General features: G+C 39.9%; 4 protein-coding genes across 5 annotated transcripts; 2 read left to right on the top strand and 2 right to left on the bottom strand.

Moving 5' to 3' along the window:
• The first annotated feature begins 153 nt into the window (after positions 1-153).
• glb1l (galactosidase, beta 1-like) lies at positions 154-6,203 on the top strand. Its single transcript, XM_079664610.1, has 16 exons — positions 154-447; positions 1,013-1,182; positions 1,271-1,421; positions 1,514-1,574; positions 1,661-1,755; positions 1,837-2,017; positions 2,120-2,178; positions 2,267-2,388; positions 2,605-2,645; positions 2,758-2,876; positions 2,966-3,040; positions 3,544-3,633; positions 3,753-3,866; positions 3,993-4,124; positions 5,245-5,472; positions 5,548-6,203. Exons 1-16 carry the CDS (start codon positions 382-384, stop codon positions 5,749-5,751), a joined length of 1,908 nt encoding a protein of 635 aa, XP_079520736.1. The 5' UTR covers positions 154-381; the 3' UTR covers positions 5,752-6,203.
• On the bottom strand, positions 6,114-11,230 carry ankzf1 (ankyrin repeat and zinc finger peptidyl tRNA hydrolase 1). Of its 2 annotated transcripts, none has more exons than XM_079664609.1 (16): positions 11,100-11,230; positions 10,627-10,770; positions 10,407-10,525; positions 10,176-10,278; positions 9,870-10,081; positions 9,665-9,774; positions 9,395-9,548; positions 8,622-8,844; positions 8,425-8,523; positions 8,137-8,301; positions 7,887-8,021; positions 7,488-7,770; positions 7,284-7,395; positions 7,032-7,199; positions 6,885-6,949; positions 6,114-6,540 (listed from the first exon to the last, which is right to left on the bottom strand). In XM_079664609.1, the coding sequence occupies exons 2-16, from the start codon at positions 10,748-10,750 to the stop codon at positions 6,414-6,416; spliced, it is 2,199 nt and encodes a 732-aa protein (XP_079520735.1). In that variant the 5' UTR covers positions 10,751-10,770; positions 11,100-11,230; the 3' UTR covers positions 6,114-6,413. The 2 variants fall into 2 exon arrangements, with proteins under 2 accessions (XP_079520735.1, XP_079520734.1); XM_079664608.1 differs by having other exon boundaries at positions 8,137-8,304.
• A 376-nt stretch (positions 11,231-11,606) lies between these two features.
• On the bottom strand, positions 11,607-13,492 carry LOC307028660 (uncharacterized protein). Its single transcript, XM_079663878.1, has 5 exons — positions 13,359-13,492; positions 13,038-13,141; positions 12,107-12,244; positions 11,885-11,997; positions 11,607-11,796 (listed from the first exon to the last, which is right to left on the bottom strand). Exons 1-5 carry the CDS (start codon positions 13,407-13,409, stop codon positions 11,735-11,737), a joined length of 468 nt encoding a protein of 155 aa, XP_079520004.1. The 5' UTR covers positions 13,410-13,492; the 3' UTR covers positions 11,607-11,734.
• A 1,034-nt stretch (positions 13,493-14,526) lies between these two features.
• Positions 14,527-20,391, top strand: LOC307029693 (uncharacterized protein). Its single transcript, XM_079665771.1, has 17 exons — positions 14,527-14,665; positions 14,761-14,803; positions 14,885-14,944; positions 15,050-15,205; positions 15,334-15,451; positions 15,639-15,817; positions 16,002-16,083; positions 16,164-16,297; positions 16,579-16,588; positions 18,640-18,724; positions 18,801-18,930; positions 19,011-19,163; positions 19,252-19,369; positions 19,470-19,648; positions 19,748-19,829; positions 19,920-20,044; positions 20,149-20,391. Exons 1-17 carry the CDS (start codon positions 14,606-14,608, stop codon positions 20,157-20,159), a joined length of 1,725 nt encoding a protein of 574 aa, XP_079521897.1. The 5' UTR covers positions 14,527-14,605; the 3' UTR covers positions 20,160-20,391.
• The last annotated feature ends 1,119 nt before the right edge of the window (positions 20,392-21,510 follow it).

The raw sequence follows: 21,510 nt of genomic DNA on the forward strand, positions 1-21,510 counted from the left end.
TATAGGTCAAACTGTAAATCGTTTTTTAAGTTCGAGGTATACTTATTTTCACTATCTCGAATTAGAGGAAACATTTTTCATCAATTATTTCTGTTATTTGATATTCACAAAAGAAGAAATAGAGGATTATTAATTCAAGTGCGTCGTGTTTTTCCGGGTAAACTAGTGTACATACAGCCGGGATGAGTCTGAGGGGAATCCGGCGCTCTTTAGGACCCTGCAGATACCCAACGAGAATCACGTGACACTGCTTTAGCGGGCAGTACGTTGATGCCGTTAAAGCGCTCTATGCAGCATAGCTTAATAACTAATATGAAGTAGAAGTTTAATACTTTCTGATGACTTAGTTTTAGTTTCACTTTTCGCAGGAAGGCAGCGGACATGGCTGTAGGTGTGTTACTCTTCGTTGCAGTAATCCTCGCCTGTTTATCTGCCAGTGGAAACTTGGTAAGAAAGAACCTGGAAGTTGACTTCTTGAATTAATAATAGAAAAAGTCACCTGATCACTCACATGTCTGTCATTTCTGCAATGTGTTTGGTTTTACCACTTAAAGTAGAAACAGTAAACCATTTTATCTTTGTTTAATACTTGGGAAACTCTTTCAATTCAAAGATTATTCAGACAACAGATTACTCTTACATCTTTACTTCTAATACTTAAAAAATCCTGAATTCAACATATTACACTATGGCACATTTTGGCAATAGAACATTTTTTGTATATTCTATAATATTAATCTAAATTTAAGAGGGAAAAAGGGATGAAAGCCGTCACAATAAAATAAAAGTAAAACAATTATATATGTATATCCCTGTATAAATGTTGTTTAGTAAAAGGAAAACAGTGAATACAAGTAGGTCTTCCTCCACATTTTATTTAAGTAGGCTACAGTACTTGAGAAAATTCTAGTTCCTTCCACCACTGATTGTATGTGATGGAAATTAAAGAGTGAATGCAGACTTCCACCTGTTTTTAAAATACAACTTAAAAAGAACATGCCATCTCTCTCAGGTGTCTGGAGAAAACTCCTTCTCTATAGACTACAAGAACAACTGTTTCCTGAAAGATGGAAAGCCTTTTCAGTACATTTCAGGCAGTATTCACTACTCCAGGATTCCAAGGTACTACTGGAAGGACCGACTCCTAAAGATGTACATGACTGGACTGAATGCTATCCAAGTGTAAGCTCAACACATCATATTTGTAAATACATCTTCTATTATGAGGTATGCTCTTTCTATTCTGTAAAGTTATTCTGCCTCCACACAGATACGTACCCTGGAACTTCCATGAAGAGGTGCAGGGGGTCCACAACTTCACAGGGGACCGAGATCTGGAGCATTTTTTGGATCTGGCTAATCAGACAGGTCTGTTGGTCATCCTGCGCCCCGGACCTTACATCTGTGCAGAGTGGGAAATGGTGAGAAATTGAACTTTTGAACAGCTATAGAAACAAAGTTAGTTCCCTATTTTGAAAAATAAGTTAAAACAAAAATGTTGTCTTCATATCAGGGTGGATTGCCAGCGTGGTTACTTCAGAAACCAAACATTGTGCTCCGCTCAGCTGACGCAGGTATAATATGCACCTACTGTTTGTTTCCTTTTGTCTTAAAAAAAGCAACAAAATATTCCATTAATTTGCTTTTTCTTGTCATACAGATTATGTCCAGGCAGTCAGCAACTGGCTTTCTGTTCTTCTGCCCAAAATGAGGCGGTGGCTGTATATCAACGGGGGAAACATCATCACTGTCCAGGTAGAGCGTTATGTTGCTAAGTTTATAAATTAGTAATTCAATATTGATTTGAATTTGATTTATCACCTTCTTGGACTTCAGGTGGAGAATGAATATGGAAGTTACTTTGCTTGTGACTACAACTACATGCGTCACCTGCGGGCACTGTTTCAATTCTTTCTGGGGGAAGACACAATTCTGTTCACCACTGATGGAAACACAGACAAGGAAATGAAATGTGGGACTCTGGAGGGATTATATGCCACAGTTGACTTTGGAACAGGTCGGTACTGTGTCAAAAATAATCAAGCATAATAATATTGTTTACTTTCTGAAGTTATTCATGCGCGAAGATGTAATTTGTACAATTGTTCCCCTCATACAGACACCAACATAACCAAAGCCTTCGACAGGCAAAGGAGGTTTGAACCTCAAGGTCCACTGGTTAGTTACACATTGATCCACAGATTTGAACATGCTAACTCATCAATCTGAGTATATGGTGTACAAGTATTTCCAATTTATGCTACAGGTTAACTCAGAGTTCTACACTGGCTGGTTGGACCACTGGGGGGATCAGCATGTTGTGGTTGATGCTCAGAAGGTCAGCAGAGTGCTAGCAGAAATGCTAACATTAGGGGCCAACGTCAACATGTATGTCTCCTCTTCTCTCTAAACACTTTCCTAGCATTGTTCTATATTTTGTTATTGTCATCAAATCACGTGGATATATATTATTGCCAGCCTTTTCCTTAAAATGAATCACTCAGCAGTTAAATATAGAACTGCTCCCATGAGGTGAATAAGTTCCATGTAATGAGCTCAGGTTTCCCCCGCTAAGTAACTCAGTCTACCTCTCTCTGTTCTCAGGTACATGTTTGAAGGAGGCAGTAACTTTGGTTACTGGAATGGTACGTGTTTTGGTTTTTCATAATCAGTTGGATAATCTCAGTTGAACACACGATTTTGATGGAGATTAAAGCTCAGTTTATGATGCGTTCATCTCTTTGTAACTCCCTGAAGGTGCTGATCACGACACGAGGTTCCGCTCAGTAGTGACTAGTTATGATTACGATGCCCCGCTGTCGGAGGCAGGAGACCCCACAGAGAAGCTGTTGGCCATCCGAGACGTCATTAAGCAGGTACCACTGATCGAGCCGCCACCCACTGAGGTTCATAACATTGGTTCATATGTCTAACATATGACGAATGCATCTCTGTTCTTTCACAGTTTAGAGATATTCCCATTGGCCCCATGCCACCAGCAACTCCCAAGTTTGCCTATGGCTTTGTGACCCTGAAGAAGGTAATATCATTTCTGCTTTTAAAGAGCAATAAGCATGTAGAGACACAAAGGTTGTAGCTGTTAGATTATCAAGCTCTATCAGATGTTTTGTGGCAGGCGATATTGCCATATTGCTTCCCAGGAAGAAATATGACATAACTATAACTTCAAAACGTTTATAATGTTAACATGAAGGCTACATCGCATAAACTGTAAAAACCTCCTAGTTACATTACAAGAGATGTGATAGAGTACTCAACACTTAATGAAGTCTGGTCTATAATTTGATAAGGTGCCGACGATTTTGAAAAAGATTGGCGTTCCTTTCTGGACTAAGTTGAATTTGAGCTTTCAATCTCCTCAAATTGTATTTGCCTTCCTAAATTTAAACAATTTAAATCCCTCCCTTTTTATGTGTGTTTCTTTAATTTGTTTTAATACTGTCAGTTATTTACCAATAACCAAAATGAAAGAAAAAAGTGTGAAGATAGAGGTTGCCGTAGTTAATCACAACTCTTTTCCAGGTTGGCAAAGTCAGCGATCTTTTGAACACCATCTCACCTGCCGGGCCGGTGAAATCGCAGCATCCTCTGACGTTTGAAGAGATGAAGCAGGTATGGTGTAGGTCTGAAGGCCACAATAGAGGAGGGGGGACTAGTGAAGTAAACCACTTGAAACATGGAGAACTTCTAGACTGTTTGTGTCTGCAACCTGTCATGTCTATTGTGTGCAGAACTATGGATTTATGCTGTATCGGACCACGCTGCCCCGGGACCTCTCCGAGCCCACGCCACTTATCTCTCCACTGAATGGGGTTCATGACCGTGCATATGTGTCCGTCAATGGGGTAAGCCTTTACAATGATCTTTTGTTGACAAGCCAATCAGATTTTTCTGTTCGGGTATAGGGAAAACACAAGTGATTGTTTCTTGTGGAAATTCCGATTCTTACTCATGTGTGTCCGTGTGAAAAGGTTTTCCAGGGTCTATTGGAGAGAGACACTGTGCTGGTGATGAACGTCACTGGACAGCAGGGGGACACTTTGGACATCCTCATTGAGAACATGGGCAGGGTGAACTTTGGCAGCAAGATCAATGACTATAAGGCAAGAAAACAATGTCTCATCCCATATCTTTTGTATTGGTTCCCTCAATGACTTCTTCATTTTGTTGGCATTGTATTTACTCTCACATTGTTTGGGGTTCCACAAACCTCAATACTGTATTGGTAAAACTCATAATCAATCCTTTGTGTTTTGGCCTCAATAAAGGCCCGCAAATAAAAAAGTATTGATGTAAATAATCACCTCTTAGCCGGTACGTCTACACTACAGGCATCAAAAAATGCTTTCAACGCTTCGCCCATTCACTTGAATGGGGTGACGTAGAAGATTTTTAATCTTCGCCGAACTGCATTGTGGGGAGCATGGCATGGCTTTGCAAGCATCACGAGCATCTATCGGCATCAAAAGTTGAACAATGTTCAACTTTTGAGGCTCGATGCTTGGCATCAGCCAATCAAATTCCGTTTATGCAAATCCCGCCAGTGCAAGCGCAGCCAATCAAACCGCGTGCAAGCTGGGAGAGCCAGACCGCAGTTCATTTCCTCATATTCCAAACGAGATATTACGGTAGCAAATCACCCGGTTCTTTACGAGGAGGGAGGTGGCAGAGACAGTGGGTGAAACTGATAGTTTTTTCGCCTGTTTGGAGAGTTTATATCCAGTTTACTTCGTTTTAACATTGCTATTGCTTTGTATGTCGGGGCCGGGAGATTCATGTGATTGGTTGCTCGCAAAAAATCGCCAAGCTTCAGACACGCCCAGTTTCAAGATTTTTTCATGCCTGTAGTGTAGACGGGCCGTAGACTGCATACTTGAAAAAAAGTCACAAAATATATAAAAGAACCATCATTTAACAACACAATTAAAGTTGTATAACAAAAAGAGCCTTGAGTGCTCAAACTCTCAGGGAAAACATGATTCAACTATCATAAAGTGAAAGGATTCAAACAATGTTCTCCGTACCAGTTTTTCTCTAATTAAAGTTATAAAATGGAATCTCTTGCTATTACATAACCAAAATATGAACGTTAGGATAGACAGCCATGACCGTCGCTGATAGTTAGGGTTGGTCACAAACCACAATGCTTTATGAAACATGACATTAGGTGTAATCAAAATGTGCTTCCACAAAGTGTTCGATGGTAGAGTGTTTGTATTGCAGGGCCTCGTGAGCAACCTGTTCCTGGGTAAAGATATCCTGACTGACTGGCAGATCTACTCTTTGGACATCGATGGAGCCATCACCGGTGGCTGGCCTCATTCAGACAGTGGAAAGTCCTCCCCTGCCCCTCAGAAAGACCCTTCAGTTGGACCAGTTATCTACATGGGGACTTTGCAGCCCAACGGCCTTTCCTGGGACACCTTCCTCAAGCTCAATGAATGGACAAAGGTAACCATTTTGTTTCCTATGTTGGTTTACCTTATACAGTGATACATTCATTATAATTTTCTTTTTTTAAATCAGGGTCAAGTTTGGATCAATGGTATGAATCTGGGACGATACTGGCCAGCAAGGGGCCCCCAGCAGACTCTTTATGTGCCCGGACCCCTGCTCAGCACCACCCAGCCCAACAACATCACAGTGCTGGAACTGGAGCGGGCCCCAGCTCACCTACGGGTGATCTTCATGGACCGGCCTCAGCTCAATGTCCTTGCTGAAAAGCCTTAACAGAGCACGGGGGGGGCTTCATCTTCTGCACCCGCCATCTGTCCTTTATCTAGGTTCACAAAAGATATTGCGCCAACAAACGATATTACAGCACCAATACGGCCATGCATATTAGCAGCCAAGTTTAATTTGCCTTTTTCTGCAGAGGGAGATGGAAATAATAATCTGTTTATATGAAGCCTTATTTTGTATTCCCCTTTGAGGGTGCTTATAGAATTACGCTGTTTGTTTTTGTCCGATTTACAGATGCTTTTGTGTACCTGTCCCAGAGTTTTGTATCAAAATATGGTCTCTACATTCAGCTGTAGGAACACAAATATTGCCACTTGTGCCTTTGGAAAAATGACAATGATAAACCAACGATTCATTATTTTTTTATTATATTTGCTTTTGAACCTTCTCCAAAAGGTGCAGATACTGTGAATAAAGAGTACATTTATTACAAGTTGTAATACGGTATCCAGTTGTCTGAGATCGTTGCCAAAAAAAAGAATGTAAAATGTATGTTTGGTATTTGAAAATGAAACGAGCACCCTGGCATGACAGCCATATTAGATTTCAATGCTCCATCGACGCTGCACAAATCCACTTCTGGTCTTGATGAGGTAGCTCTCTCACATTTAAGATTTAGTGTTCTATGGTTCTATTATTCTTTATGGTTGTTAGGTCTTGCCTTGAACTGTGTTGGCTTTACGGTGTTCCTGGACACAGCGAGGGGTGCAGAACGAATACTCCAGGTACTGAAATGGGACTTTCCCAAGCAGAGACTCTCCACACGACCAGCACCTCCTGGGCACAAAGACAAACAAAAAAGCACACCAAATTTAGGTGACATTAATAAAAAGAAAAGCACTTTGATTTGAGCATAGAGGCAATCTAGGTCCTCACCAGTGTCTGATATACCAGCCTTAGGAGAAAACTGTACTCGACATACGTGTTCTAGTACATAACTCAATGAGGGCGCTCTTCTATAGCATGGACACCATACATACAAGCCAAATAACTAGGAAATAACAATAAGGCCTATTAACAAAGCACCTGTTAGAACAGCCATCATTATTTACAGTATTGTTGGTCATGTAAATGTAGAAGCCCCTGCTAACTCAATTAGAGGATGGCTCTAGCGGACTCACTTGACATTGGAGACTCCTGTGGTAGCTACTTGCTCTGCTAACCTCTTCTCAGCTGCCAGAGCTCTCTACAACCAAGAAGAAAACAGTTAACACCTCGAGAGTTTTAATCACACCATGAACATCAGTGATAAACTGAGAACAACTCACCTTTTCCCGATCAGTCAGAGATGCAAACCTCTTCTTTTCCTCCGCCTCCAACTCTTGTTTCCTCTTTTCTTCCTTCTGCCCTTTTTCTCGTTGCTTTTTTATTGCATTTTGTGCCTTTTTCTTTTCCGCCTTTTTGGATTCAATCTCTGCTGTAAGCGGCCCAGGGACCTTGAGGTTTGCAAGTGTTAAAAACGAGTGCTCTTTTATTTGAAATGGGGTACTTGTATAAAGGTGAGCGTGGTACTTTCTTACCTGTGCCTTGCTGTAGTCATATTTGTCAGGATTCTCCCCCATGTATTTGCGAAAGACATTCCTTGTGTCTTTGTCAGTGGCCACAATATAAGGGGGCTGCCCTTTGTTGTCTCTGTAAAGGAATATTGCAGAAATTATGTTATCACTTTCGCAAATGATAACACTAAGATTGTACCTTTACTGTAATTATATTATTTAATATACCTGCAAGCTGGGTCTGCCCCTGCGTCCAGGAGCAGCCGGACCACCGCCTTCTGGGCAGCTGCTGAGGCCACATGCAGCAAAGTGAACCCCGAGGAGTCGAGGGGCTTATTAAGGAGCGTTAGAGGACTTTGCACATCAAGAGGGTTGTTCTCCTGCTGCTCTCGACTCTCTGACGTTTCTCCAGGTAGCTGAAGGAGTCTACATAGAGCGTCTACATCCCCCACCTTACAGGCTGTAAACACTTCGTCCCTCAGGCCATACTCCGAAGAATCATCAGCATTTTCTACAGACACAGAGAGATAAATTATACGTTTCTCAAACTTTACAGGTGTGGCAGGTTGTACGATTGAGAAACAGGTGCAACATGATAAACAATAGTAATTAGGAGTACATCTTTACCTTCCAGTTGCTTTTTACTCTTTGCTTTCCTCTTCCTCTTGTTCTTTGATTGCGTCTCTTGAGGGGTGTCTTCGGCTGGTGTATCCTCTGGGACTTCCTCTGGAACTTCCTCGTCTGCCTCTATGTTACTTAATTCTGTCAAACATGGAGTTGAAATGTCATAAACCTTGCAGAATGTGACGTGAAGTATTCCTCAGGTTTCTAAAGCAACTACATCTATCCATGTGACATTACACTGGAGCAGACCTACCCTCGATAGGCAGCTTGGGTTCCTCCTTTTTCCTCCTCCTTCTCCTCCTGTGCCTGGAGGGATAGATTTCATACTCTCTAAGGTCCAGAGTTCCTATGGTCTGCTCCACCATCTCCAGCAGGATCTCTCCACCCTCTTCTTCATCAGAGCTATCATGGTTTTCTTCTGCTAATGCCAAGAATAAAGTTGAACAGAAAGTAAATCTCAAATCATTATTGCAGGGGCATTTGTGCCATGGTATTTTGTATATAGTCTAGTAGAGTGCAAGCCCACATTGTACATGCTTACCTTTCTCTGGAGCTTTATCTATTTGTGCAGTTGGTTTGAGGGATTTCTTCCAGGCCTTCTTAGATGGACTGTAGACTGCAGTCATGTCTGTGTCTTTTGCTGCAACAAGATATTTAGCCAACAGTATTGATTATACCCTGTCTGTGTGAGAATGAGCAGATAACATGTCATTATTCCAGAGATATAATTCAGCTTACCGTAAATATGGACAGTTGAAAGCACATCATGTACCCTCTGTGCCTCTCGAAAGGTTGCCCTGCGTGTGGGAAAGGGGAGGGTGTGGATCCTGGGATCTTTTTTGTCCAGCGGAGCAGCACGGCCTCCGAAAAAGGCGCTTTTATTGTAGCTGGGTGCTCGTACAAATATGGCAGCAGCCTCCTTTAGGTGTTCAGCCCAACAGACCAGAAGATCCTGTATCTCCTGCGAAAGGTTATACAAAACGTTAGCGCGTGTGCACATGAAAAACTTGATCCCGCACATTTTAAATGTGTGTGCAGAAAAAAACTCAAGAATGGACTAAGCCAACATATTTCACTTTAAAACTTTAGATTTGTTATCATTTATAAAACGCTCTAAGGGAAAAATTGATAAATAATAAATGTAACTGTACATGTAACTGCAGAATTTTTGTTGTCCATGTTTGAGAATTATCCTACACTAAGCATTTGATCACTTTAAAAACGTACCTTTGAGAATAAGGAAACTTTATACAAATTCTTATTCAGAATAAGCTTGCAGCGCCAATGCTATATAAATGTGGCTCACTAAAGTAAGCACAATTCTCAGGAGGATGGCTACCCTCACCAGAACTGTATTGGTTCTTTAGCTAAATGTATGTTTTTCAGCAGAAAGCACCATCAGTTTCATGGATCATCATTATAAGCCATGTGACATACAGCACAGTAACATCGGCTGTTGGGGAAATATTTTCCTAAGCCCATACCTTTGACCCAGTTAACTATAATCTTACCTTGACTAGCGCCGCCTCATTGTATCGCCTCAGAGCAGCTCCTGCAGATTTGGGCGTGTGGCTGCGGTTCTGAGAGTCTCTGAGTCCCTGAGCCGTACCTCGCTTCGCTCTCACTGTGTATCGGTGGAAAGTCTTGTGCTCAAGGACTTCTTTTCTGTAAAATAAATACATTGTGTTGGGTTAATGCTTACAGATTTCCTTTTAATTCCAACCCGGGTGTGTAATCTCAGGTGCTGAAAGCAAGAAAAAAAAAAAAAACTGTCCACTCACCCTTGGAATACAGCACCAGCAAAGTGGCCTCCACCTGTCATGAGAATTACCCACACAGTGTTCTTACTTATGGCCTTCAGGAAGATCACTGCATCTAGCTCATCATTTGACTGAAATATTTAGACAGAACATGAATTAAAATAAAAAATCAAGTCTCTTGATACACGTCACAAACCGTACGGTACTTAGTGTACATGCTGCTCACCTTTGCCTGCAGAATGCAGCGGTACACTGATAGATATTGTTCGGCTGAGTTCTGGAAAAACACCTTGCTGGAGTGCCGGCCATTAAACAAACTGGTTTCAACTGAGCTCTCATTATCTGTGCCAGTGACATTGCTGCTCGTTCCCCCGCTCTCACTATCTGAGTCGTCTTCATCTGAATCGGACTCTGAGCCTGAGATACTTGACATGTCTCCTGTAAAGCAAGAGCGGAAAATCAAACAATTGTAACAAACAATACGAGAAACCATCGCTTTGGACTTTGGTTTTACGGACTTTGGTTTTCTTACCAGCTCCGGTCTTCCTCTCAAACTCCTCAGCTGTTACAGGCGGCATTCCTGAAATCTTTAGTCTCAAGTTGAAGCGATGCCAGTCAAGCTTGTAGTGCTCAGTCTGTTTAGAAAAACAAAAACATGTTTTACTCAAGTGATAACCCATACTCCAGTGCAGTATTTAGTACATTAACAGATCATTATTTAATTGGTAGAAAGCCTCAATAGACAAGAGTTTGTAGTTGTTACCTGTTCCTCACGACTGATAAAAAGGCACTTGCAGGCTGAGCAGACCATCTTATCTGACACTTCTCTAACCAGACTGGACTCCCGCTGTCTGTCATCCTCTGGGGATCTGTCTTCCAACTCTTGAGAGAAAAAAAAACAAAGTTAGGTATCAAAACAAACAGAAAATTAAGGTATTTGACTTGTTTTTACAACAGAAACCACAGCTACAGTTCACACATACTGTCTGAGGCTGGATCAGTGTTGACAGTCTGCTTTAGGATGGGGTTCACTTCTCTCAGCCCAATGAAAGCATCATCCTCTGGGCTCAAGTGAAAGATGGAGTGGTGCTCGTAACTCGTCGTCATTGTTGTTTTTAAAAAATCACCTGCAAAGTTATAAAAATAAAAACAGATAAACATTGTCCATTTATCCTCAATAATTAACTGTATTAACCTGTTGTTATGAGCTTAGTTAAGCTCTGACAACATTACTGTAATAACCTGGCGTACTAAAAAACAGTTTGATTATATTCTGAAAGCTAACGTTATCTTAGCTGATGTAACTGTGACCATCTGCTCTTTGAACCACACGTGTAGTGACTAATAGTAGCCATTATCTGGATTTAACGATGTCTACCTTCTTCTACTAGTTATAATGGTGTGTTACAACTAGTGGAAGTTACAATTAACTCACTTAGAAATAGCAAACACTTACCATAAAAGGGTGTCACGGAGAGCAGCGCTAACGATGTGTTGCCTTGCGTTTCCTCATGACATATCTACGGAAGCCCGAGAGCGTCAAAAGCGCAAACGAGAAGGCGTCCACAGAGCAAAGGTTGAAAACTGTCTCAACAGTCTGTGGTGAAATACAAATACGTTCACTTAATAACTTTGTACAGGAAAATATTATTCCACTTTATATTTTTTGAAGAATATTTAAATGTTTCTCCTTTAAATGTTGCTTTGCATATTTATTTATACAAAAATATAAATCAACTAAGAAGATATAATTAATGATATTACATATATAGATTACATTGTGTATTGTACTCACTTGTATATTTGTGTCTGTATTTATTGGGGGGTTTCTGATACACTAGCCAACACTTGCTTTTTGTTTTAAACTAATAAATCTTCTTATTTTTGAAATATTCTACTGCTGAATTTAGTATGTTGACGGTAGGAGGAAAAGGTACAAATATATTAAAAATAGGAGCGTTTGTGAGACGATATTTGAACAGAGACTTTATTAGGTGCAACAACAAATATATACAACAATTCTAAATATCAAATGCAATAAAACAATTTTTTTAAAATAGGCCTGTAATCTGCAAACATTATAATTTTGATTCACTTGGATTTACTTTGGTTTCTCTTTGATCTGGTGGTTGGAGTTTGAATCAAAGCTTGTGCTGTGGGAAAGGAAAGGTAGAATATTATAAACTACTGTTATCAAATACAAGTTAACCAGATTGTAGACACTCTCCAGGCTCCCCTTACCAGCAATATTACGAGCTTTTGCCTTTGCCAGACGCTCTTTCACCTCCAGGATTTCAGTAGCGAGGCTTTTTGCCTTGTTTGTGATGCGCTCGCTCCTTTCCTGCAAATCATTCCTTTGATTTTGGAAAGATAATAAATATAGAGTAAAATTATTCTGTTATAGGTCATCAATTTAGGTTTATCCAAAGTTGCTCTGCCTATGCTCATAGAACAACACATTACCTGTCTGCAGAGGCTTGACCATTCAGTTGTTCAGAAAGGTGCTTTTCGTCTCGCAGCAGATGACCAAATGTCACCAATGCATCAACAACTTCATGTCTTTCAACCATCAAAGCCGCTCTTTTCTTCATTTCTGTCTTACTGCAAATCAGAACAAGACTCATTAAGCAAATATAAACAACACACAATCAATAATGTATAGTAGTATGTAATGTAGTGTTTATTCGTCCTTTAATAAAACTAAAAGCTGTTGTGGAACAGGTATGGACATTTAAGAGCAATTCAGGTTGATTGTGTACAAATAAATTAGTGTCCCTTTCCTTAAAAAACACATTGAATACACCTTGTTCGTGGCAGACATTGTGACACTGTCAAAGCAGTAATAGAATAGCTATGATAAAAAACACACTTTTTGGACAATTACTCAAACCAAGCTATTATTAATTTAAGCAGTTTATTTCCCTTCTGCCTTTTCCACAATGAGTCAAAAATGTTCCTGTGAAAAAACTTTAATTGACAGGTTGCTGTGTCTTTACATTTGGTATGCATATTGCATACTATGAGTGCATAATTACCAAAGATGGAAAATAAAGATATTACACTCAATTAACACAAATCATCTTTATAAAGTAAAGTTAAGGACTTGCCCTTGACTTAACTTTCCTGAAAACCACTTGCTGTTTCAATTATAATGCATTGGATTTTTAAATAAAATATAACCATGATGATGAAATGTTTTCTTGTGTGAAGTAGTTGCTAACTTGGTCAAAACAAATGGGCATATCAAAATAGTGAGAGAAAAAACGCTGAGTGACGTATGGTACAACGTCACAGGGAGGCCTCAGGTGGAGACAAACGGTTTAATCCTGGGAGAATAATTTCAACTTCAACAAACTAACGTAAAATACTTGGTCAAAAGTAACGTCAGGCCTACCAGAGAATGATGTCTTCCTCGGCACGCAGTCTTTTCTGCTGGACATCCACCAGCTTGCGTTGGTTTTCTTGGATGGCATGCTGTAGCTCTCTGGTCTGCCGCTCCTGCAATTCAACGAGAAGTCACTTACAACGGTAACATACTATTTATCCAACGTCAAGACTCATTATCATTTAGGCAAGTTGTCAAAGCAGTTTCTTTATATAATGCCATTATTCTTTGAGATGTGCAACTTTAGTATAACGTATTTTGATGTAGCCTACGACATCAGACCATGCTAACTTTAAGAAATTAAGCTAGCTAACATTAGCTTCAATTTACCCTTGAATTGCCATTTCGCGACATAAGGGAAAGTTTAGAAAAAGCGGTCATGGTATGTGTAAGAGCAGAATTAAAAGCCCAATTCCAAAACACTCCCACTACGTGACGAAGTGAACACCGTTGGTTGTCACACCTGAAGCTAAACAAGGGTCCCTTCTTTCGGGTGGAGGGTGTAAATAGCAAGCTTTGGGACGAACTACCCTCTCTCCAGCAGAAACAGGGGATTCCTTAAAAACGGTTTGAAATCAGCCTCCCCTGGACAAAAAATAACAAAAATAAAACTCTCAAAATCTTTGGTGTAAGTGTACAGTCCCTGTACACATACAACACTATAAGACACGGGTATATGATCCTCAGTAAAGAAAATACGAGTTAACCACGATGTTGTTAACATCTTTATGATGATTTTAAATGTCTCTTATTTTGCGCATTTTACAATGTAAATGTTTGCAGTAACGTTTTGTAAACAGCGCGTTTCATGACGGACAGTGGTGAAACCAGGTGCGGACTCGCTGTCGGAGGGCATGATAGCCCGCTCCCCCTCCACACTTGTTGGATTGGAACAGCACTAAATGTGCTGGTGGATCCTCCGCGCGAAAGGAGTGATAGTTTGTAGGGGTGGTGTAGGGTTTTGGAACCCCCTCCGCCGCTTTAAATAGAGCACTTCCGGTGTTGGTGTCAGAGCCCGGATAGCTCAGTCGGTAGAGCATCAGACTTTTAATCTGAGGGTCCAGGGTTCAAGTCCCTGTTCGGGCGGTAGCTTTTTCTTTTCCACCACTATTTTAGGAAGGTGTACATCTTTATTTGTGTACGCTATTAACATTTGGAATTTGTGAGAGTAAATCGTGTGATATTAGCAGAGTAGCATAGTGTAACAACTGTTGCTAAGCATAGTTTTTAGTAGATAGAAGATCAACACTCCTGGTATGTTTTTAAGACACCCAAAGCCAAAAATTGCCGAAAAACCTGTGCCAAACATTTAACCATTTCATTTAAAGCTAGTCATTGAAGTGAAGCTGTTATTACCCACAGTGAGACCTTACATTATCCCCCAGTTGGAGTTGTTGTTTGTGAAAGAATCAAACTAATTTTGGGATTAAACTAGCTCACAAACAAATAACAGTAACCTGGTAATTTACCTGAGATAATCATGGGTATTATCTATGGACAGTGATTGGGAACACCTATAAAGCTAGGAGTTTGTGAAGGTAGAATGGCAACAGTGAAGACCTATCAGACCGGTAAAGATGGAGCAGATTATCCTCTTATGCCTGATTTCTACCTGTCTTTTGACTATACATGCTCAGGTAAGTATACAGGGGATTGGAGTGGGACTGGGTTGTAACACATTTAACAGACTGCAACAAAATTGCAAACAACAATTTCTGTTTTTCTTTTGCAGAAACTTTTGTTCAGCCCAAAGTGGGGCCCCGTTGGCTATAAAGGTAAGTGCAATTTGGATTTGATCTAATGTTAATATGTTATAGCAGTGATAATGCACCAGCTGAAGGCAAATTATTTTTCAGAACATGATGACGATGATAGGACAGCAATGGATGAAATCATAAAAGCTAATGAATTTCAAGGTAATTTGAAAACCCTTTACTTGAATTGTTTTGTAGTTAACACGACAAACAACCTCATCTTGCCATGTGTAAAAAATATATAATTTTAATTGATTTCTGTCTCAGCTTCCCGTCTCATAGATGGCTCTACCACTCTCAGAGAGGGAGACATTGCTGTTTCTTCTGGAAGGCGCTCTAAAGTTTGCTTTGCTCGTAGCTGCCTCTGGTCGAAGTCAGTGGATGGACATGTCTACGTTGCATATTCGCTTTCACCTAAATACTGTATGCTATTTTAGTTTTTTAAGTCTTAACGATTACCACACTTTACAGTAATTTTCATCTTAAATACATAGACTTTGAATGTGATGATTGAATAATTGTCTGTTCATTCTGTTTAAACAAATGCACAGCTGAAATGGAGACAAAGATGATAAAGAAAGGAATGGATGGCGTAGAGAAAGGAACCTGTGTGAGGTTTGTTCCTCGAACTCACCAGCGAGACTACGTTGAAATCCAGCCAAAGACTGGGTGAGAACCTTTGCTTGGAAACTATTAAACCTGCGATCATTGTTTGAATACATTTGGCAATTATAAGCCCCGTTTTAAAACTTTTACTACAATTTAGTTTTGTATTTCTTCCTGTATGTTACAACACTAAACTCACTTCTTTACTGTAAGTTGTTTAATATTTATTGCTGTGTGTGTGTTAATCCAGGTGTTGGTCCTACCTCGGTTCGCGTGGTGGAAGACAGACTGTTTCTCTTCAGAGCCCTGACTGCCTCCGGGTTGGAGTGATCTCCCATGAATTCATGCATGCTCTGGGCTTTGTGCACGAGCAGTCCCGCCTTGACCGGGACAACTATGTCACCATCATGTGGCCAAACATTTGGAGGGGTAATTTCAAAGGGGCGGGAAGGGCGGTGTCATTGAGTAATGAAATCTCCACAAACGATTTATCAAAGCATATATTTAATTAATTGCACTTCTATAAACCTTTTCAAAACATAGACGTTCCACTTATTACATAACAACAACAAAATAAAATGATGGTAAGATATTGTTTTTCGATTTCCAACAGATCGTTTGAGGAACTTTGAGAAATTCAAGACTGACAGTCTGGACTTACCTTATGACTATGGCTCAATCATGCACTTTGGAATGTAAGTAATAATCAAATGTAGATAACTCAATATATTATAATTTGTGTTTATGAATTATGATGTTAAATGTCTATGTTTAGGTTTGCATACTCTCAGGATGGCTCCCCAACCATCATTCCTAAAAACAACCAGAACAGCAAGGACATAAAGCTGGGCCAGGCATCATCTCTCAGCCGCATTGACAAGATGAAAATCAACAAGCTTTATAAGTGTGGTAAGTACCAAACATCCTTACCAAACCTAGTAATTAAACATATTGCTAAATGGGCAGATATTTCCAATCACTTTTTTTGTGTCTCTTGGCAGGTATCACGGATGAATAGGACCAAACTGAATTGAGGCGATACAGGAATGTGCTGAAAGTTTATATACAAATCTAATGTCAAATCATAGAAAATAATTTCAATAAAGATTGATTGAAGCTTTTTATCTGCATTTCCTCTGTATGCGTGCAGTCAATTTGTTTAAACAAGACATGTTTCTTATGTTCAAAAGGGTTACAAAAGTGAGAAGAAGTCATGTAAATGCCCTTAAAACCAAATGTATACACTATATGTAATTTCATTAATCAATAACAGATGACTTAATTGTCAAGAAAATGAAATGTCAACCTACTTGCGTTGGACATGCTTGCATGTGTACTGCAGTAAAATAAAAAAATTGACCAATTAAAGCATGGGTCATGTGATCACATTACACAATAAATAAAGTTGTATTTAATGTAATCAGCACACAAGCAATATACAAAAAAGATTCAATGTTATTCAACTGCCCAACATAATTCTTAAAGGTCTCCTATTATACTCTTTTTCATCAATATATTATAGGTCTTGGATATATACAAAACATGTTTCTGAAGTTTTTGGCTCGAAATAATAAACAGATCGTGTATTGTAGGCTATGGGATGCTACAATTTGTAGCATCCCATAAACCCCTCTGTTTTAGCCCAGTTTCAAAAGTGCTGATTCTCTGTCTGCTACTTACGGTGCCACGCTCCTCTGAGAGATATTTGGTTAAAAAGAACACTATAGCCGCATTCACACCAAGTACTTTGCTGTACTTAATTCCCAGCACTTGGTTCCACCATGGAACTAAGAGCAGATCGCGTTCACACCGGAATAAGTCCCTGAGGGAAGATTACGCAAATAAATTTGCTGACGTCACTACTTCTTCTTCTGTTTTGGGTTTACTGGCAGGCCGCAAACAACTTCACGGCGTGTACTGCCAGCCGAAGTCCCCGGAGTTGGGGGAGAAGTCTTCCGAGTAAATCGCCAGAACGCCGACATCTCCTCATCACTCCACCGCTCCCATGTTTTTTTGTGTGTAGCCATAAGTTATTCTCTCTCTGTTGGTGTGCGGGGCTAATGCTAATAATGCTAATGCCAACAAATACAATGGCGGCTTCACAAAACTTTTCAGAGTTTTAGGGGGTGTGGTTTGCAATTCACCCAGCCAATCAGAAATTTGAACTTTTTTCTCCCCAGGAAAGTACCTGCTCTCTAGCAGGGACTGAAAAGTTGGTGTGAACGCAAAATCCCAGGAACTATCGGAACTAAAAGGGAAAAGTACGGGGAAAAGTAATCCGGTGTGAAAGTGCCTAATGATGCTCTAGGGGGAGATTCAGGTGATAAGGTGGGGGGTGTTACCTTGGTAGGTTATTGGCTAAAGGTTAAACAAGCCAAAACATCGGTATGACTTCATAAAGTGGCCAAAATCTGATCAGCTCATTTTCAGACAGGTTTTTATATAAATGGATCAGGACCAAAAGTGAGCGAATCTTTTTTCCTGAAACTTTCAGAATCTCTTTACACAGAGGGGACACATGTTCATGTATAAATTACATGCAAAAGTGGATTTTGCATAATAGGTGACCTTTAAATCTATTGTGCCTGAAGATACCGGCAAGCAAAACTCACTGAGCAAAGAGTAACTAGGGTATACAAGGAACTCATTTATGGTATGACAGCACATTAATGTATTCTTGAAACAATGCACCCTTAACCCGAAATATTATAGAACTAATGTTCTTAAAGCATCACAGGCAAAATGTCCTAAACTTTCCTCAGTCTTTGCCCCTCAAATTGGCCCCTTGGTAAATATATAAAATTCACTTTGGTGAAGGATAAGGGTTAGTTTTTATATATTTACCTTCATGACAAAATTATTGTGGTCAAGCCAGTTATCAACTGATGGTTTATCGCAAAATCACTGGTTGCCATTACAGTCAGACACAAATTGCTGGTCTGTTGGACTTGGTGGACAGTTATTCTCCTGCTGTGTTGTAGCACCTTTAAAGAGTCTTACTTTCTAAAAGTGCTGAACCTTACATGCACTAAGTACGGGGCACAGTGAAGGTCAGCATCAAGAGCACCTCTTACGGATCAGCAGTGGACTTGAGTAAATTACACACGCTGGATGATGAGGGGTCTTAATCATGCTTCATCATGGAATAACTGCCCAATCAGTGCAGAGCTCTGGAGGAGAAGTGGGTATAAAGACTCAGTGGAGGAGAGGCTCTGGCATCAGAAAACAGCAGACTGAACCTGGTGCACCAGGCTCAAACACAAAATGCATTCTACCATGATCCTTCTGGGTGTCTTGTTCGGCCTGCTGAGCCAGGCGTACACTCTACCTGTTAAGGTTAGTACCAATTATGTTATGGCTGTAGGTCCACTTTAATCGATCTTCGAAAACATAATGTAACTTTTCATTACAGAATTCTACTGGACTATATGAGGCAAAAATTAGGTTGAGAAGGACATACTCAGGTGGGATTTCAAACGAATTTACAGACCATGATCATGATGACATGAACGCAATGGATCAAATCCTGGAAGTCAATCGCAGTAAGGCATAATTGAGTTCTAAAATTCTACCAAACATATTTTTGTATACCCTGGACTTATTCATTTTTTTTTATTACTAGGGTTGCGATTTCCCAGAGGAATGTCCTTCAGAGATGGAGATATTGCCAGCTCGTATTTCCGGAGTGCCATAACCTGCCCTGGCAATGCCTGTCTGTGGCCTAAAGCAGTTGATGGATTTGTTTATGTTCCCTTCATGCTCTCTCCAATATATGGTATGAATCCCCCAACGTAAAAACACATTGTAAAGGCATTGACAATTCAAATCTTTGTCAAATTCTTTTTTTTCTTTTTTTTCGGCAGAGGACATGGACAGAATCACCATAGAAACTGGGATGCAAGACATTACTGCTGGAACGTGTATTAAATTTGTTCCACGTACTCAGGAAGCCAGCTTCCTTGATATTCAGCCTAGATATGGGTGAGCATGATTGCTACATGTGGTTTGAAATGTGCTGTGTATTTCATTATAATATGGTGATTTTCCATTGAGATGGTCATTTCCCGTTTTGTACCCAAAGCTGCTGGTCATTTCTGGGGCAGACTGGAGGAAGCCAGACCCTGTCACTGCAGACTCCTGGCTGCATGTGGTCAGGAGTCGCTGCCCACGAGTTCATGCATGCTCTTGGTTTTGTACATGAGCAATCTCGCTCAGATCGAGACCACTATGTCTCAATTGTATGGAAAAACATCATGGCAGGTTGGCGCATTATGTCATTGCATCCATAGAGCACTTTCTTTACCTTTTGAGTCCTTTTCTTATGAGTTTTGTGTCCTTGTATCTTTTATGTTTTGACAGACCAAGCTCATAACTTCAGGAAACAGGCAACAAACAATCTCAACAGTCCATATGACTACAACTCTGTCATGCATTATGGAAGGTGAGTGATCTTTCAGGCAACATCATTATTGGTTTTCCATGTTTAGCTGGGGCTTCACCATACCATATGCTTCATGTATCTTTTATCCAGATATGCCTTCTCTGAAGATGGTGGACCAACAATCATCCCCAAACCTGATCCTTATGTTCCCATTGGCCAGCGAGACGGACCCAGTAATCTAGATCTTCATAAAATAAATGTCCTATACAACTGTGGTAGGTTGATTTGAACATTCGCCTGGAAGTATATATCTTTCTCTCCTTTAATGATGTTGAATTATCTTTTGATTGATTGGTTTTCTCTCTACTCCCCACTACAGGAGTCAACTAACTGGATCCAGAGTGTGTGTCAAGTTCTGTGGAAAATGGTTAATTGTAACCTCCGGTCATAAGTAGCCTACATTTTATGGGAAACAATATTATGCTAATTTAGTATTTACTTTTAGATAGCTTCCTGCTTTTAGATTGTGTCGAAGTCAGTTCTGAGTACAATCTAGTAGTTTGAGATATACATAAAGTAAATATAAAGCTGCTTTTCACTAATAAAGCTGACATCTCACTGTAGTAAGTTTAACATACGCACTGCTGCCAAGTAGATCACATCTTCAAATCAATTGTTCAATTTCTGCTTCATTCACAAACGTGCTCAATTTAAATAAAGAAAATGTAAAATGTATTGAGTATTAGACTGTTTTTCACTTCATTTGTCACATCTTTATCTTTAAGAAGTATTTTTCTCCCTTTTCTATTCAGATTTCCAGTGAACATTTCTGACCACTGCACACAATTACAATTCTTTAACACCTTCTTTGCAGTTGCTTGATTGTAAAACCCTTAAACCTTTATTTAACTTACATTTCACTCTCAACACTTTCGCCTATAGCCATTGTTCAATAGCCTAGTTTGGTCTACTATGTTATTAGAAAGACAGAGTCTGATTGAACATATCCTCCTGGGACCCAGCCCATTGAAAATGTTCACTGTAGTGGACATTTTGTTTAACATGCATCTCCTTTTACTCTTTTGAGCTACTCTATCATTCCCTGATGTACTGTACAGAGGACATCCTGGTATTAACAGTGATATGTCATTGGTTAAAATTGCATGCTGGGAAGTTCCTCTTTCTTTTCATCCAAAATGGCTGGAATACCAAAAACAACATTTTATAGAAGCAGGAGGATATGTCAAATATTGTTCAATAATTGTAATTTTTACCATGAAAATCATATATGTTCTTGTTTATTAACATGTGAGGAACTATATAATTAGTTCTGAAAGCAATTAAATAATTCAAGTTTTCAAATAACAGCCCTTTTATAAATGTCCATTCTAGTGGACGTCAGGACCATCTTCATTGACTTAATGACTCAATATTGTTGCAGGGGACGGAACTGAAGCAGACATTTTCTGTACCAGATAGTTAAGGGAGATTCGGATTTTGAGCTCTCAGATGATGAGAGAGATGAGGATTTCACACGTGGGATAGAAGAGGGTCAAGAAGAAGAGGGGAAAGATGCAGGAGGCTCCATGAGCGCACAGATACAGACAGAGAGACAGATAGGGACGAGCAGGAAAGACATGGCCCTCTGTGGGCCAAGAGTAGCATGTATGTCTTAATGTTGTTTTTATTTTTAAGTGGAGCCATGAAAAATGAGAATTGCCTCAGGAATGCAAGCTTTGTT

This window comes from Notothenia rossii (assembly GCF_949606895.1).
Source record: "Notothenia rossii genome assembly, chromosome: 2".
Classification (NCBI taxonomy): Eukaryota; Metazoa; Chordata; class Actinopteri; order Perciformes; family Nototheniidae; genus Notothenia; species Notothenia rossii.